Below are 18,028 nucleotides of genomic sequence, written 5' to 3' on the forward strand. Positions count from 1 at the left end.
CATGTCCTCTATAGTACGTATTTATTTTTGTTTACGCGTGTTACTACTTTTCAGAAGAATGAAATTCGCCGCCACATAATGTGCAGAACCATCCAATTGCACGCACGGTCCTACTTGCCTTTCTAGTGGCAGCAATGGTTGTCATGGAAAATAATTATTTAATATAACAAACAAAAGTATCTTACTAATTATGCCCATAGTTTGCCCGAGTTGTAAATTTGAGATGATATGAATAAAAAATGACTTTGTCCAAAAAAAAATGAATAAAAAATGACTATCATGATTCATGACGTGAAGTCTGAAGTGTAACTACAAGTATAATATTCTTTGAGTATAATTTAAACATGACTAAGTAAAGTACGTATGGCTCCATTGATCTCGATGGGTATGATGCAATAGCCCTGCGGCTCAGAGGAGATAGGAGATGTTATATCTCTACTGTAAGTTTCATGTTGATTGATACTCACCTTTCCTTTCCTTTACTCCAGATGAAACAAGGATTGTTGTAGGAGCAACAGAGTTGTTACTTGTTATACTAAACCTTCGATTTTGATTCAGATCTATACCGAAAATTGGGTGAACTCCCCGGGGCAAACAGAAGATAACTCGTGGCAAGCTTTTGTTTTTGCTCCAAAGGACAATTGGTATATTGCTAAGGCAAGTCCCTACTTCCATAAATGTTATGTTACCAACCAAGAGAGCGTTAGAGCATTTTACACATTTTTTTTTTTTTTTTTTTTTGCTGTTAAGTCTTTTTAGATAGGTATATTGCTGAACAAGACAGATCGTGATTATGAGTATATTGCTTGAATTCTCTTTAACAACCTGAGGTTGAATATATATGGGCTGTAAATATGTAAGTTGTATGTAAGGCCTCTCAATGTATTGTTTATTATGAATAATAAGGTTACACACACTTATATAGAGATTTAAGAGAGCCCTAGACTTAACCAGACTTGACTAAAAGAGCTCTAGACAAGTTCATAACAAACAAGATACCACATGAAAGTTAAACTTGTATTAAAATTTGATATGAAAGAATATTTTTAGTGAACTAACAAAATGCTAATGTGACAATAAAAATAGATGGTATAATATATGAGAATCTCTATTTTATGTGTTATAAAATACATATATAATTTTTTTTTACTTATGTTTTGTTTATATTTTACATATCTTTTGCTTATTTTTTGCTAATATCTATTAAACATTTTAAAGAACCAAAAAATAACTAATTTGATGCCATATATAAACAATTACACAGTACAATTTATTTTTATACTATACTCCCAATCAGTTATTGTTGCTGGAGGTTGTCGCTGCTGCTGCTTCTCCGAAACGTGGAATAACCCTGATACAAAAAACCAAAATTTGATATCAAAAATCATTCTCAAAATCATATAATACGAAAAAATAAAATTCGTTTATAAAAAAACCTTGCCATTTCCTCTCCATTCCTCAAACATCTAGCGAAGTTTTTTATAGACCTGGTCCACAGCTAGATGTAGAAATTAGGTTTCCACAATAAATTTGTTTGATGGGGGAAACAAATTCAAGGAAGCAATCTCTCAAGAAATTCGATCTGAGCTTGAAATCAAAAAAAGATTTAGATCTCTTAGAACTCAAATTAGGGTTTTGCTAAGAACAATGAAAAAGCTGAATTATTGTATTCAATGCTGGATGGATTACAATGAAAGAGTCGTCCCTTATACCTTTTTCTAGATTACCGAATATATTAGCTTTCTTTATAACTCGAACTAAAATAAGGAAAATTGCTTCTTATCTTCAAGTCGGCCATCGGGCGAATCGAGAAGTCGGTTCTTCATCTCCGGGCTGGGCCTCCTTCTTCCGATCAGGTCTCAAGTAAACATTCAATTGAATCCTAACCGGATTCCCGATTAAATAATCGAATTATCTTTCTGGTTTATATCGGTATGTTGGGGGTGCTAAATTCCGTATCAACACTAGACATTGGTGAACTGTATTGGAACCTTGTCAACTCCACTGAAAGTGGAACATGAACATATCTTTTTCCCCGAGCATTTTTCTTTAGATTTAGTTCTCTTAACTAATATTATAATTATGTCGGACAAGAGGGTGTCTAATATAATTATCCCTAGTGATTAATAAATTGTAACAATGCTAAAATTGATCTTCTATTGATTTTGGTCCGTTTTATGTACATGTACTCTATAGTACGTATTTGTTTATGTATACGCGTGTGATTAGCTTTGGAAAGAATAAAGTTCGCCGCCACATAATTCGCGGTCCTACTTGCCTTTCAACTTCAAGTGGCAGCAACAATGGTTGTCATGGAAAACAAATTACTTTAATGGTATAATAAACAGAAGTATCTTATAATTTACTTATTAACCAATAACGACGTCTATAAGTGTGCGGCACACTGTGTGCCCGAGTTGTAAATTTGTGATGCACTGATAATCGTTCATATGTATAAAAAAAAAAAAAAATCATGGCGTGAAGTGTAATTACAGACCTAAGGCTAAGTATAAACATACATTTTTTTTGGTATCAAATCTAGGTATAATGGTGTTGGATAGTAAAGAAGACATAGGAGAAGCTTTTCAACTCGACCACCATAATGAATGAACCTTATTTATTTATGTAATATCTTTGTATCTCATCTCATGTCCAAATTATGCAGATAATACATAAGATATCGTTGCCTAAAGTATTCTCATAGTCTTAGTCGTACGTCTACAAAGTTTTTTTTTTATATATATAATTTAATCGCTGGACGGAATACTCCTATCAATTCAGTATTGTGACTACCTTTATCATTGGTTTTCTTGATAAAAGAAAAAAAAAAAAAAGGGACAATTTGTTTAAAAAATAATTAAGAGAACCAAAAAGAGTATTTTACTAGTCTATTACGCATGTATTGGAGAACTTGGGCCAAATAGGCCCATGTATGTTAAAAGATTGGCCTCAGGAAACGAAACCGTATAATATAGTGGAAACGGCGACGTGTGTCTTCGTCGTCTTCAAGTTTGACTGGTTAATCGGTAAACCGAGGCTGATTGTGCGACGGTGACGGCAAATCCAGTGAGTGAGTTCCTTTGATTATCGCTGCATTAACTGGGAACCCTAAACATTGAGTTAATAATCGTGTGTTGTAAGCATTTCACTCTGTTCTAATCAGGATACATCAGATCTTCTTGTTCTGAGCTTCTTTATTTTTTTTTTGTTCTCCTGTGAAAGATGAACTGTAATGGAAATATTTTGGTTAGCTTCTGCTGATATGTGTCGGGTTTATTTCAGAAGGATTTCCGACAAGTTTTTTTTTTTTTTTTTTTTTTTGTTTTCGCTGTCTACGCTGGTGATGACTTTATCGGTTTTTGGCTCACAAGGTGTTTGTTGAAATGCTTCAACGGGTACTAGTCTTAGTCACTAGTTTATGGTCCAACAGTTAAAAAGTTTTTGAATTGAATCGTAGCTTCGGCTCACTATAGACTTAGGCGTCTTCGATAAAATAAAATACTAGTCCTGTCTATAATGCGTAGATCTTTTTCTGATATAGACCTTGCAATGACATTATCTTTTTATGTACTTTTCTTGGAGTCTGGTTCTGGTCATGGAGTCTTGTGTGTGTGTGTGATTTGGTGATTAACATTGAAGTATAGGAGCTTTAATTCCTAACAGTACATGTTTTATATCTGTACTAGCTTTCTTTATTTTAGTCTGGGAAAGCAGCTACAGAGAGAGACATGTCAAGGTTTCGATCATTGTTGCAAGCCTCTGTAAATGCGACAAAGAAGGGTATTCACCTCCGTCAATTATGATACACGTCTTACTTAATTCTTTGATCTATTAGTTTTTCTGTTTGTGTTTCGATGCTTCCTTCTATTTAATTGTGCTTGTAAGTACTTATAATTAAGAAATTGACTGATAGCAAGTGTGATGTTTGAGGGAAAAAATGACGTTGGTTCTATTCTATTTTCCAATACTTACAAATTTTCGGGATTATGTTTCTATTATGGTGTTGACTGTAGCAGGTAGTGCTAGTTTCTGACTTATTTTCACCAATCTGCAAACTGTTAGCTCTTACGTGGAACGTTGAAGAATGGGTACCTCCTGCAGAGAAGCATATATTTAAGTTTCACTCAAAAGAAGACTTGAAGAAATGGCATCTCTACTCCGATTCTGAATATGGAGGTACTTAAGCCGACAGGTTCAACTTCAAGTATCTGCTCTGTAAAGAGTATCTTATATTGTTTCTGTTGTTATTTATTCTTTTCATCTCCATGCATTGTTGATTCAAATGAACAACTACTGGGACAAATTAAGATTTTGAAGTATGTATTTTCTGGCAACATGTTTGATATTTATTATCTGGCAACATGTTTAATACTTATTTTACAGGATTATCTTCTGCTTCCTTGGAGATTCCAGATAAAGGAGATGGATCAGATTGCACCGGTTAGAAACTTAGTATTTTCTTCTATGATCTATCTTCTGCCATCCTGCATATCATTGTCATGAAGTTCATCAATACACAATATGAGATTCTTCTATGTTTTGATACCATCGTTTCTTAATGTCTTGTCTTGTTTTGTTTTCTACTCTGCTTCACTTGTTGATGTTTTTCATCCAAATATCTTCTATAGGGATTTTCTCGGGGAACCTATCCGTTGACCTTAGCGAAGGATCAAAATGGAACATCAGTCGGAGTGGTTTCTGTGGAATGCGCTCAAAGAAGGTAACAATACAGAGCTTTCATTTTTATTACAAAGCGTTCCTATTTCAAAATCAAAACATATTTTCTGCATATCAGTTTTTTTTGTTTGAAGAAAAGAAGGAAAAATGGTTATTTTATTTGTATCTTGGTTTTGTCACTCGGAGAATTTTTGAGGCAGCTGAGCGTTCAATTGCAACCAATTCTATCTTACTCTGTTTTTGTAGTTTGATGGCTTCATTGATCTCGATGGGTATGATGCAATAGCCCTCAGGCTCAAAGGAGATGGAAGATGTTATATCTCTACTGTAAGTTTCATGTTGATACTCACCTTACCTTTCCTTTACTCCAGATGAAACAAGGATTATTGTAGGAGCAACAGAGCTGTTACTTGTTATACTAAACCTTGATTTTTTTTTTTTGGTCGACGCTAAACCTTGATTTTGATTCAGATCTACACCGAAAACTGGGTGAACTCACCAGGGCAAGCAGAAGATAACTCGTGGCAAGTTTTTGTTTTTGCTCCAAAGGACAATTGGTATATTGCTAAGGCAAGTCCTTATAGATGCTACCAACCAAGAGCGTTAGAGCATTTTACACTTCCTTTTTTTTGCTGTTAAGTCGTTAGTTAGGTATATTGCTGAACAAGACAGATCATGATTATGAGTTTGCTTGAATGGTTTTATAATTAACATAAGGTTGAATATATCAGATCCCTCTATCTCGATACTTGCCAACATGGAGAGGAAATGTTATAGATGTGGAAATGGAGATGAATCCAGGTCGCGTTCTAGGTATGTCACTGTCAGTAAACGCAGAAGGTGGTGCGGTTGGAGCTAAATCAGGAGCAGGTGATTTCCGAGTAGAAATCGACTGGATCAAAGCGTTGAGATTGCCATGAGTTGAACATTGTAGCAATGCATGGTGTTTTTATTGTTCTTGGTTTTAGCTTGTAAAAACCAGGCCTGAGTTGATACTTGATGGCCAGAGCATAGTTGAATTGTGTAGCGGCAAAGTTGGTTATCACTTTGAGTCATGTTTTTTTTTACCATGTCATAAAATAAAAGAATTGACACAAATCAAAGATGTGATTACCTTCTGTTTACCTTGTAGTCTATCCTTTTCGGTCAACTAGTTTATTTATCGTAGACCGCAAGCGATCTGTTGGGTGGAGAGATTCAATATACACAAGGTAATAGGTTATGATCGTGATTGAATAGGGGAGAATACGGTCATGCTAGAATAGGGGAGAATACGGTCATGAATCGGGGATGATACTTACGGGCAGAGCATTGTTGAATTGTGTAGCGGCAAAGTTGGTTATCACTTAGAGCCATGTTTTTAACCATGTCACAGAATAAAACAAATTGACACAAATCAAAGATATATTACATTCTCCTTCTGATTATTTAGTCTTATATCCTTTTCGGTCAACTAATTTATTTATTGTTAACAATGGTTATGGTCGTGATTGAATAAGGGAGAGTACGGTCATGCTAAATTGGTGGAACAAAGAAAATAATAAAATTGTATAACGTGTTTGATGTTTCCATTATGAACTTGCAAATAGAATAGAGGATATTGATGACGACCAATAAAAGAAAAAGAAGGGAGGATATTGATGAGTAATGACTAAATGACTACATTAGCTTTCAGCTAAATCTCAAATCTGAAGTCAAAGAATATTTTTGCAGGTTTTGACTTTTGAGTAATTTGTAGATTCATGCTATTCAATTATTGAATAAAATACATATGTGATCAAATCATCTGGAAATTCCAAAAAGGGAAAACACGATTCAGAAATTTTGTGTTTTTTACAATAAATAATACATATGAAGTTTTGTGTTTTACATAGGTTACTTCACCTAGTTGGACCCTAAACGGCTCTCTCTGTGTTACTCTATCTCTTTGAGAATCTCGAGTTCAAAGTCCAAACTGAATTAAAAGAAGGTTAGATAGAGAGACACACGTGTAGTCACCGACTCGTCAGATGGTGGGACAGCTATTTATTCTTACTGTCAGAATCTGCACCGTTGGATCTACTCATTGTCTTATTTTTTTTGCTTTTGTTCTGGACATAGTCGCTTGATGATGCGGTTGTTTCAGTGGATAACGGGACCCATTAAACCACCACCCCCTGCTTTGCTTTGTGGGTAAAAAGCTGCTAACGTTTCATTTGGGAATTCTGAACCAATCGAATTTTGATGGCTTGAGAGAGCAGAGGAGGAATCGGATAATACATTTTAAAAAATTTGAAGTGCAAGGACCGCAAGGTTTCATGCATTTGAGAATTCTCATGTAGATTGGTTTTAGTTTACAATGTTACATACTAATCCAGTTTGATTTGTTTATAAGTAATCAATTACTAAGATTGATTTGATCAATCATTATTCAAAGTTATACAATATATTAAATTGTAGCATGAAGATTAATAAAGAGACATTGAATTATTGAGGAAAAGACACATGGGACAAAAGGAAAAAAAGGAAAGAGAGAATGAGAAGAACATGTCGCATGTGCTGAAGCTCACGTCATACCGACAATTAATCTAGAAGCATCTTGTTCACTAAAAATAAAGTTTCTATAGGAAGAAATAAAAAAGATTTGTGTGTTTTCAAATTACCACCATATGATGTACTACTTGTTTCAAAATAAAGGTTTAATGTAGGGTTTAGCCCATTTATGGGTTTTTGACTATTGTTACATTTTTTGATTCAATGTTATTAATTTGAAAACATAGACACTAAATATTGGCAACGATTCAGATTTTTTAAATTATGAAGAAGAATACTTTTGTTGAAACTAAAAAGTGAAGAATAATATTACGCGTTCACATCACGTGTAGTGTTAATAATTATTCCATGAAGATTCATCATAGTATTAGAAATCAATCATATGACACATTATACTGTACGATTTCTATGAAAATAACGTATATATTTTTTTACGACTATAAAGAAGACTTTATATTATTTTCAATAAACATCGCTTTTATAAATGTTAGAAATTAGAATACTATGATGTTACATGTTATCTGTGTGAGAAGATCGATATTTTCCCTTACATACATTAAGAAGAAAACAACGCAAAGAAGTGGATAAAATTACGAAACTTTGGATCAAGGATTGCCACGAAAACAATAGATCAAATATATACTCTTTAAAAATTTTGATCAGAAGAAACAAAAAAAGAAAAAGGATATGAGGTTGACAAAATTAAACAAGAAATAAATATATAATGCGACTTTTGTTTCATTGTCTATCTCAAAGTATTTCTATATATGTTTGTTTCCCCAAACAAAAGAGAAAAAAAAAAAAAAAAAAAAAGAAGATATTATTACCGTTAAAAAATTGGTCATTGGATGTTTCCATGTTTGGTCCACATTTAGTAATAAAACCTTGACCACATCTCTCCAACTGAGTTTGGCTATTACACTATTACCCCCAATACTACAAACAAACCACTTCCAATACCAAAATTTTATGATATTATTGTGGGAATGTGGATGCAACATGGTCCAATAGGAGGGGTGATTTGGTAAAATATGGCCGCCGTGGTATCTTCTTCTTGACAACTACGACTACTAGTAATGCTGCGTCTTTCGTATTTTTCCCATTACAGACTGTTACGCCAAGGAAACAATAAAAAGGTGAAAGGTGTCTCTCTGAAGCAAGCTCTCTCTCTCTCTCTCTCTCTTTTTTTTTCTCCACACATTATATATCTACAGTATCTTCTTCTTACATAAAGAGAGACTCTGTGTGTGTGTGTTTCAGGGCATGGTGAGAGAGAGAAGAGATAAAAGCAAACTTCTTTCTTCGATTTGGGAATATTTAAAGATTGCATTTTTCAGCAAACACCATTGTAGTAACAAGTATTCATACATAACAACACTGTTAAAAAAAAACCTTTACTAAAGTTTGAAGATTGATCGGAAGAAAATCGAATTTTGATCAATGCTGGATCGGCTAATTTGTCGTAAGTTCTTCTGACTTTTTTGAGTAGCTCAAAGTTTCTTGCTTTTGATTATTTTTAGCATAATTCTGGGATGGATTTGATTTTTTAGAGTTAGAATTTTGGGAATTCTGTTTTGTCGGATGAGTCAAGTTTGGATTTTTTGGAATTTGTCTTTTCGAATTTTTAGTGTTGGGGGTGGTCAGATCTGGGAAGTGATCGGTTATACTATTAGTTATGGAGCTGCGTTGTATCTAAACTATCTATAATTGTTGCATTGATTTCTAATACGTTTTTTTTTTCTTTTTCTAAAGCTTTTATTGTTACATTTATTTACTTACCAATCTCGTGAGATTGATTGACCAAGTTTGTTGATTAAACAATCAATTCGACTCTTTTGTTTCCTCAGGTAACGCTTCACACATTTTGCTCTAAGAAAGAGTCTTTTCACTTGTGCGAGATATGAAGGCGGATACTGTTCTTGACTATGCTGTGTTTGAGCTTTCTCCCAAACATTCACGGTGAGTTTGTTTTTGTCCTGTACAAATATGGTAAACGGTTTGTAGGTTTTGGTCTCATGAGTTTGGTTCATATCTATGTTTCAGATGTGAACTGTTTGTATGGAGTAATGAAGAAAACGAGAAACTGGCTTCAGGATTGATACAACCATTTCTCAATCATTTGAGAGTTCTTGAATCACAAGCTTCGCAGAGAACAGAATCCTCTATTAGACTGGATTTTGAAAAAAGCGAAAATGGCCTAAAATCTTGGTTCACAAAAAGAACACTCGAAAGGTTGGTTTCAAAAAGAATTCATTTTTTCTTTTGTTATGAGTTAGCTCCTAACGATCTGTGGCCTTTTTTTATATTGTTCATTTCCAGATTTGTTCAGTATGTTAGTAGTCCAGAATTGTTGGAAAGAGTCAATACATTTGATTTGGAGATGTCACAGTTGGAAGCAGCTCGGACATTATATTCTCAAGGTATGCTTTATTTCTCATTAGCTCAATCAAATTCAAAGCTTACGTCCAAACTTGATCCTATTTTTTTTTTTTCTCCTATTCTTTTTCAGAAGATGGAGGCGTAGCAGATGCGACAAAGTAAGTAAATGTCTCTGCTGTTACATTGGATCAAATTGCGTGTTTAAAACTGTTTTGTTCATTGCTTTTTCTTTGTCTATGTATAGGAAGGAGCTCTCAAGAGCTATAGATTTGAGACTCGAGGCAATTAAAAAGGACTTAACCACCGCGATTACTCATGCGTCAGCTAATGGTTTCGACCCTCAAACTGTTTCTGATCTCCAACATTTTGCTGATAGATTTGGCGCACATCGTTTAGAGTAAGCTAGTTTTTTCTTGGTGCTTCATCTTCTTGCAATTATTATCTCTCGATTTTGATTTGAGTATCTTTCTTTTATCAGTGAAGCATGCGGCAAATATATTTCACTATCGCAAAGAAGACCAGACCTGATCACCAAGAACTTGAATACTAATACACAAACATCAGTCAATGAAACACATATCAGTACCCATCAAAGTACTAAGAGCAGCACAAAGGATGAAGAGGAGAAAAACGATGAGAGTTTGGAAGAATCTTCTACGGTTAAGACCATTCATCATACAAGGAGACTTAGCGTACAAGATAGGATTAACCTCTTTGAGAGCAAACAAAAGGAAATCTCAAACTCTACGGGAAACAAACCGGTAGTTGTTGCGAAATCCACAGAATTGAAGAGACTTTCCTCTGATGTCTCATCAGCATTCCCTGAGAAGTCTGTTTTGAGAAGATGGAGTATTGTTAGTGACATGAGCTTTGATTTTACAATGGATAATAAGAAGTCTGACTGTGGTAGCACCGAAGAAGGTCTTTTGAGTACACCTTCGTCCATTCCTGATTCCACATTCCCCAAGGAGTCTGAAGAGAACAGTACAAAGGAAGAAGATGATGTGCGTTCAAGTAAATCTGGTGATTTTCAAAACCAGACTGATAGGCCAGGGAACGTCATGACTGATAGCAATTCCATGCAGAGTGAAGAGGAAAACTATGCATCCAAATCACAGAATGTGGCACAGTCATCAGTCATGTTTCCTTATCGACACTCGCGTTCTCGGTCGGCTCATGTTGCAGGTGGTATTGATATCAAAAGTGATGAACGTCAATCGAAAGGCAGGAAGAAAGAGCTGTTTCCATCAGATAGGCAACCAGCCTTAAAAACCTCTACAAAACCAGTTTCTGCAGGTTAGTTTTAGCAGAAGAGTATAAAGAATTGATAGAGAAATTTACCAAACAGAGTTCTGAATTTAAAAGATCTTGAAAATCATATTAAGGTCTTTTGAATACTAAAACTGAAAGCTATTATTTGTGATTCTTAATGATTCTGCAGGATCTGATGAACAGAGACAAAAATCATGTGGTGTTGAGGATGATCTTGAGGTTAGTCTTGTAAATGCAGAATCAGCTGGGAAAAGTTACAATAATAGAGTTCGTGCGACATCTGTGGATCAAACACAGAGGACAAGAATGTCTAGAGAAAGCCTTCCAGGATTTAATGATGAGTTGCAAATAAAGGCTGGTGACGATAAAGACCACGGTAATGTTGTAATGCGGCGGAACTTATCTGAGTTAAGATTCTCAGATGACTCTAAAGGAAAGTTGTATGAAGAGTATATGACGAAAAGGGATGCAAAACTAAGAGAAGAGTGGAGTTCAAAAGAAACTAAGTTGAAGTCAATGCAAGAAGCTCTTGACCGAAGTAGAACTGAGATGAAGGCTAAGTTTTCTACTGCTTCCGTAAAGAGGCAGGATTCGATATCAAGTACCCGCCAACGTGCAGAGAAGTTCAGATCTTTTAATTCTCGGACGAGTACAAAAAAGTGTCAGGTATCAAATCATTTAGTTTCTCTTTGATGATGATGATGATAGCAAAATTTTGTCTAATTCTTTTGCAACTTGATTGAGTAGTTACTTTTAATATTTCACAGCATCCTATAAGCTCATTACAGAGTGAAGAAGAAAATGAAAAAGAGAAACCAGTCAGTGGACAGCCCACTGGAAAAAGTGCTTCTAGGAGCTCCCAAGTAAGAAAGGCTCCATCACCAAACCGAAGCTCGAGAGTCTCGAAACCGTCAGGTAAAGTTTCAAACACAAACATTAATACTTCCGGGAGAGGGAGAAAAACAGCAGACATAAACCTGGTTGCACAATCTTCTCTCCCTAAATTCTCTGATCTTAAAAAGGAAAACACAAAACCATCTTCTTTAGCTGGTAGAAATACTACTACTACTACCATGATGCGAACACAGGTGAGAAGTAGTAATAAGAAGACTTCAAAGGAAGATATACCGTCTCCTGTTGTGCCACGAAGACCACGATCACTAAGGAAAAGCTTCTCTGCAAACATAGAATTCACAGAGTTGACAACTCTGTATTCTGATGATATCATGAACAATGAGAGGAATCAGAAGCAGAACACAGAAGACAATGAGGATGTATCAGAGAATTTTAAAGTTGAAGAACTTGATGACCTTGAATCCGAAGCAGAAGAAGAAGAAAAAGAAGTTTTGGATAATGCTGTCAAAGAAGAAGAAGAAGAAGCTAGAGAAATGGAAACTCTAGTAGTTGAGGATATTGGTGATGAAACGCCTTCACTTACTGAAATAGTTGAGAACTCATCAGAGGATGAAAATTTCACTACACTGAGATCAGTTTCTCATGTAAACTTACCTGCGAATACTCTACCGTCATCAACATTGCAGCATAATGTTGCCTCGTTATTGGATTCACCTAGTGAGAGTCCCCTTTCGTGGAGCTCAAACTTGCAACACGCGTTCTCTTATCCACACGAGCACTCGGATGTTGATGCTTCAGTGGATGATTCTCCCATGGGAAGTCCAGCTTCTTGGAGTTCAAGAATGAGGAAGAAATGGGGATCAACAGCTCAGAGTCCTGTTCTTGTTCCTAACTCTACGGAAGGATTTAACGAAAGGGATCAAACGTTTTCTCAAGTTTGGGAAGAAAACTCGTGCTGCGGATAGTCTAATGGATTGGGTTTCCGTAACAACATCTGAAGGAGACGATGACTTTGCTTACCGATCATCGGATGAGTTAAGAAAATCAAGAATGGCATCTTCTCAGAGTCAGTTTTCTGAGGATGAACAAGGTAACATCTATTTATATCTCATTTCTTTACGTAAAATGGTGTTATGAAAAGTCCTATGATCTTCAGCTTTGTGTTTTGTGTTTCGTGTTTCATAGCTTTAAACAATTTGATTCAGCCGCATCATCATCAAGGGAGCTTTAAAGTGAAAGATGGTGAATTTAAGCGATCATTCTTCTCACTTTCTACATTCCGTAGCAAAGGAAACGACTCGAAGCCAAGATAGCAGAAGACCAGAACCGAACTCTCTATGTTTTCCTTTACAACAGCACAAGTACAAAGTTTGCAGTGTTGAAAGTTAAATACTTGATTCGATTTTTAAATCTAAAAGAGATCAACATTATTTTGATACTTATGAACTTCAAATTAAATATACATATATCAGAGCTAAATGGCATTGTTCTGCATTACACATTGCTAACTGTAATGATCACACCCTATACAGTATACTATTCTGAGCACGATCTTTGGAAGTGATCATGATGATTGTGACCATTGTTGTGACGAAGAATAAAGAATTCTAAATAAGATCTAAGAACACGTTTATAGACCCAATATAAAATAAGATTAAGTTAAATCAAAGTACACAGGAAGAGAAACAAGTGAAGACGAGCAAAAACGTAAATCGTAGTTAAGTAAGGAAAAAAACACAAACCACAAACCCACAGGCCACAGCTACATGATAACATTATAACAAGAACATAAAGTTAGAAGAAAAGAAAAAGATACAGTAAAGAAGACGTTACATAACAAAAAGAAAAGGAAAGAAAAGAAAAAAACTCTTCACTCAAATAAATGCTCCAAGGAAGAACTCACTGGTAGTACATGAGCTGCTGAGCGTTCTGGAAACCACCATCATACATTCCTTGGCTTGAACCAGTGGCTCCCATTGCAGCATGCTTAAGAGCATGTTGTCCATGCGGGTGATGCATCAGCGGATTCATTCCCACCATCTTGCTCATCGCTAGTTGCCTCTCATAAGCCAAAAGATCGCTGGCTGAGAATCCCGGGATTGGTGCAGGAGCTGGCGGAGGAAGCGGGTTTGAAGCTGTTCCTGCTGGAGTTGGCTTGCTTCCCCAAGAACACTAGGAACAACAACAAAAAGGAAGATGTTTAGCATTCCCAAACCGAAAGAATGGTGAATCCCACCTAAAGAAAAACAATTTAATTTTAGCAAGTTTTTACCTTCATTTGCCTGCCACCGAGGTAGGAATGTGTATTTCCCATCTGAATAGCGAGGGCTGCCTCTGCATGAGTAGAGTATCTCACAAATCCGAAACCTTTATCTCTTTGAACACGGACTTCCTCAATGACCCCAGCACCAAGGGAATGAAAGTGGCGGTGAAGATCAACCTGGGAAACCTGAAAAAATCCAACGATGATATATTTGTTTGATCCAAGAAATAATAACGGTGTTGATGAAGGTTGTAATAAGTCAATAGTATATGTATCACCACAATGTTTTGTATTTTTACCTCTGGAGCAAGATTGCCGACGTAAACAGTTGTGTACTGACCATTGTTCTCAGGAGCTTCACCATTACTAGAATCTTTACCATCCTCTGCAAAAACAAATAAGCCAATATATAAATATCAACGTGTAAGAATTAAGACCATTTTGAGGCTTCTCTCTGTTTCCATTTGATTCTCTATCTAATGAGTGGTAGTAGTTAAAACATACCAGAGACACCACTGGTTAGTTCCACGACACTTTTGGAATCAGAGCTCTGTTTCTCCTCACCAGAAGTGGCTCCCTTTGTCGCCCAGTTGCAACGTATCTGCCTGGTTCCAAGCCATTTCCCTGAAAATCAGATGAGAAATATTCCAGTTAGCCAAAAGGGCAAATGACAAAGTATGAACACTAACTATCAAGGCGATAAAAAGTAGCAATACTGACCACCAATTTCATCTATTGCAGTCTGGGCCTCCTGCACAAGGAAACAAGAATGGCAGCAATCAATAAAATGGCCAAGGTAAAGGACAATGCATACAAACGGACTTGAGAGTTAGACAATCAAATACCTGTTGGTTACGGAACGAAACAAATCCAAAACCTCGTGAACGTCCAGTTTTCTGATCCCACATAACTCTTGCATCCCTACATACAACAACAATGTTAGAAGATTTCACGCACATCTTGTACTTCCATGCTCATATGGCATCAGCAGTATACAGCAAAGAAACTTACGAGCAAGTCGGATAGACAGAGAAGCAATTAAACAGCATTGCATCAGTAACCTCCGGACTCAAATCCCCAACAAATATATTGAAGTGACCTGCACATGAGCATCACAGAAGTGCGTTATTCCACCAATAGAATACCCAAAATCCTGTTTTAGAAAGAAAATTAAGCATAAGAATATGAACTGACTTGATGTATCCTCCCTCTGGCCACTGGCATAAGCCCAGTTAACCTTGATAGGTTGCCCAAACCTGCACATTACATTAACCAATGTAAACTAATCCAAACTTAAGGAAATTCAGAGTATCTTATTCATGCTAAATTAACCAAAGGCTATAACCAAGTACGTTAACTTACAAATGCCTTCCATTGAGAGAAAGGATTGCAAGACCAGCGGATCTTCGATCAAAGTAGTGGACAAACCCATAAGAAGACTGCTCAAAATCAAAACATTAGCGATAATCCAAGGAAAAACTTTCTTAATAAGAGATATAAGGATACATTTTTAAGACTATAACTATAATAGTTCTAAGAGTGCAAGATAACACTAACCTTGTCTTTTCTAATTAGTTTACAGCTTTCTACAGGACCAGTGCTAGCAAAAACCTCTTGAAGCAGAGGTTCCGTCACCTGAATATGGATGTTTCCAACGTACCTGCAATTTCTCAAAGAAGACAAACTAAAAATCTCAACAGGAAACAGAACCAAGAAACAAAACCAAACCAAAAATTAAAAGCGGTATGTCTCCTAGTTCCACAATTTCAATTTTAAAAAATCACCAATAAAGGCTTAATAACAAAGGATAACCTTTTCAAGAAATGGTGTCAAATACAAACATATTTAATGAAAAACTTTCTCAACTGCATAATTGTAAGTTTGTAACAATATATGTGTTTATATATAACTACAATGCACTATTGTTTCCCCTGACTAATTTTAAGGCTTTAAGACTGTAAACTAGAGCTCACTACTGAGATTATAATAAGCGGAAAGACACAAAAACATACATAAAAGTGAACAAAAATACTATGAAAAAGAAAAAAAGAAAAAAGAAACCTAACACTCACACACTGCGGCAAGAACTTGGATCAAAACCAGGGGGAAGATTTCCACTTGGGATTGGTTCTATCTGCAAAAAGGAAGAAAAAAGAAAAAGGAAACGAAAGAAAATGAAAAGAAAGAAACAAAAGGGAAAAACTTTACTTCCTAACGTCTCAGAGACTAAGCCAATATAACGAATCAGTATCATCTCAAAGGTTTGTCATGGAGTTGGTGAACCAAAATCAAATAATAAGACAAACACTTTAAAATAAACTTAACTAAGACTACAACAACAATGTCTATTAGAGATAATCTCATAAATTTCACTACTTTGTTATCGTTTGACCCAGTCAGATGAAACAAAAACAAGAGGAACAAACATCTCCAATCAAAATAAAACCATAGATAGGAGAGTTTCTAATCCTGGTCCTTATACGAACAAAAAAAAACAAAAAGGAGAACAACAAGTGAAACCGAGTTTGGAAAAAGCCCTAGAAACCCAAATCGAGCAATGAAATGGAAGAAGAAACAAACAAACAGAGAAAAAGAGAGAGCAAACCGGAGGAGCGGCGAGGAGACCAGGATGGTAGAGAGACTGTTGTTGCTGCATAACAGCTTGTTGAATCATAACTTGTTGCTGCTGCTGCTGCTTCAACCTCTGCATTTTCTCTCCCGGAAAAAAAGAAAAAAAAAAAGAAAAAAACTACTGTGTGTTCTGTCTTTTAGGGTTCGAAAAAGTGTTTTCGGTGTTCGAGAAAAATTTATGACAAATAAAAAGAAAAAGAAAAAAAAGTCTCTTGATACTTGATAGAAAGCGAAGGAAGCAATCGAGTGGCTCTTACGAATTTATTGGATTTACTTATTTATTTTTTTGAGTGTTCGAAAAAGCGTTTTAGGCGTCTGCCGCTATAGCGCCATCTAAACAATAGTTTTAAACGCTTAAAATTATAATATTATTATTTTAATATATTTAAACATTTTTAATTGTATAAATTTAAAATTTATAAAATTTATTTCTATAAACATAATTATAAATGTTTAATATATTATTTAAAATGAATTGAAATAATGTTTTTGTCTATTATTTTGTTTTTGATTTAATATTTTTATTATTTTTATATATATTTTGTATAATTATGCATATAATATTAAATATATATTTATTATATTCGCCTAAACCACCTAAAATCGTCTAGATTGTGAACATTCATTTTTTGAACATCGATTTTTTGAACATCGATTTTTTGACGCATGGATTCGATAAGCTAAATATAATGTCACAGACCTGTTTAAATAATTTTTTAAAAAAAAATTAAAGAAAAACACAACAGCCAATGAACTGCTACCACGTTATTAGTTATGGACTTATGGCTCAGCCCAAATCACTGTCTCAAATCAGACACGCCTTCAATGAACTTTAAACCTGACACGTAATTGCAACAGACATCCCCGTATTTAATGAAATCTTGAGATACACCCTATCAACTTAATAATTTAACGATTAAACCGTTTAATTAACTAAATTGATTTTTCAGATTCCTCATCTACAATCCAGTTCTTGATTAGAAAGATGATGATGATCTTTCATTGTAAAATTGATTCATAATGTTTGTTTTCACTACCATCAGTACTAATTATATTTTTTTTTTTTAAAGAAAAAATCGTTTAATTCACGTATCAGCTAAAAAATGTTTGGTGGAAATTAGAGTAGACACAAAATATTGAAGGAGATAACGAACCAGTTTGGTCCTAAACCATTTGGTTACTTAACTGACACTTGGCTTGTTTGGTCCTTAAACCCTTTTGTTACGTTAGTGACACTTCTTGGGTTCCACTCACTTCACTTGTCAGGGAGTCAGAGCGAATCTAACCCTAAAATCGGGATTCCGCTTTCAGTCTTCGATCAAGTCTTGTTCTTCATCCATCGGTTACGCAATGTCTGAAGAATTGAGTTCAAACCCTAATTCTCCCGGTTCGAATTCCTCTAGTTGTAAACCTCAACTG

At 35.3% G+C, this 18,028-nt stretch overlaps 3 protein-coding genes across 30 annotated transcripts; 2 read left to right on the forward strand and 1 right to left on the reverse strand.

The window, feature by feature from the left end:
- The first annotated feature begins 2,769 nt into the window (after window positions 1–2,769).
- LOC104740428 (putative complex I intermediate-associated protein 30) lies at window positions 2,770–5,775 on the forward strand. Of its 27 annotated transcripts, none has more exons than XM_010461017.3 (8): window positions 2,770–3,070; window positions 3,687–3,780; window positions 4,063–4,176; window positions 4,384–4,440; window positions 4,629–4,720; window positions 4,924–5,004; window positions 5,149–5,247; window positions 5,409–5,775. In XM_010461017.3, the coding sequence occupies exons 2-8, from the start codon at window positions 3,729–3,731 to the stop codon at window positions 5,595–5,597; spliced, it is 684 nt and encodes a 227-aa protein (XP_010459319.1). In that variant the 5' UTR covers window positions 2,770–3,070; window positions 3,687–3,728; the 3' UTR covers window positions 5,598–5,775. The 27 variants fall into 27 exon arrangements, with proteins under 27 accessions (XP_010459319.1, XP_010459318.1, XP_010459316.1 ...); XM_010461016.3 differs by having other exon boundaries at window positions 2,887–3,136; window positions 3,702–3,780; XM_010461014.3 differs by having other exon boundaries at window positions 2,905–3,070; window positions 3,702–3,780.
- Window positions 5,776–8,235: 2,460 nt separating this feature from the next.
- On the forward strand, window positions 8,236–13,194 carry LOC104740430 (uncharacterized). Its single transcript, XM_087483554.1, is given in 12 exon segments — window positions 8,236–8,345; window positions 8,470–8,671; window positions 9,057–9,168; window positions 9,253–9,441; window positions 9,529–9,629; window positions 9,719–9,746; window positions 9,833–9,985; window positions 10,067–10,884; window positions 11,030–11,526; window positions 11,628–12,613; window positions 12,615–12,805; window positions 12,901–13,194. Coding segments are annotated over 10 exon segments (3,150 nt in total). The 5' UTR covers window positions 8,236–8,345; window positions 8,470–8,671; window positions 9,057–9,109; the 3' UTR covers window positions 13,029–13,194.
- Window positions 13,195–13,344: 150 nt separating this feature from the next.
- Window positions 13,345–16,905, reverse strand: LOC104740431 (oligouridylate-binding protein 1B). 2 transcript variants are annotated; one of them, XM_010461022.3, is made up of 12 exons: window positions 16,584–16,905; window positions 16,051–16,112; window positions 15,536–15,638; window positions 15,341–15,417; window positions 15,173–15,234; window positions 14,990–15,077; window positions 14,824–14,899; window positions 14,699–14,729; window positions 14,483–14,602; window positions 14,278–14,363; window positions 13,988–14,164; window positions 13,345–13,887 (listed from the first exon to the last, which is right to left on the reverse strand). In XM_010461022.3, exons 1-12 carry the CDS (start codon window positions 16,686–16,688, stop codon window positions 13,615–13,617), a joined length of 1,260 nt encoding a protein of 419 aa, XP_010459324.1. In that variant the 5' UTR covers window positions 16,689–16,905; the 3' UTR covers window positions 13,345–13,614. The 2 variants fall into 2 exon arrangements, with proteins under 2 accessions (XP_010459324.1, XP_087339681.1); XM_087483555.1 differs by lacking the exon at window positions 16,051–16,112 and having other exon boundaries at window positions 16,584–16,853.
- Window positions 16,906–18,028: the final 1,123 nt, after the last annotated feature.

Source organism: Camelina sativa, chromosome 14 (genome assembly GCF_030686135.1).
Source record: "Camelina sativa cultivar CO46 ecotype springtype chromosome 14, ASM3068613v1".
NCBI classification, from domain to species: domain Eukaryota; kingdom Viridiplantae; phylum Streptophyta; class Magnoliopsida; order Brassicales; family Brassicaceae; genus Camelina; species Camelina sativa.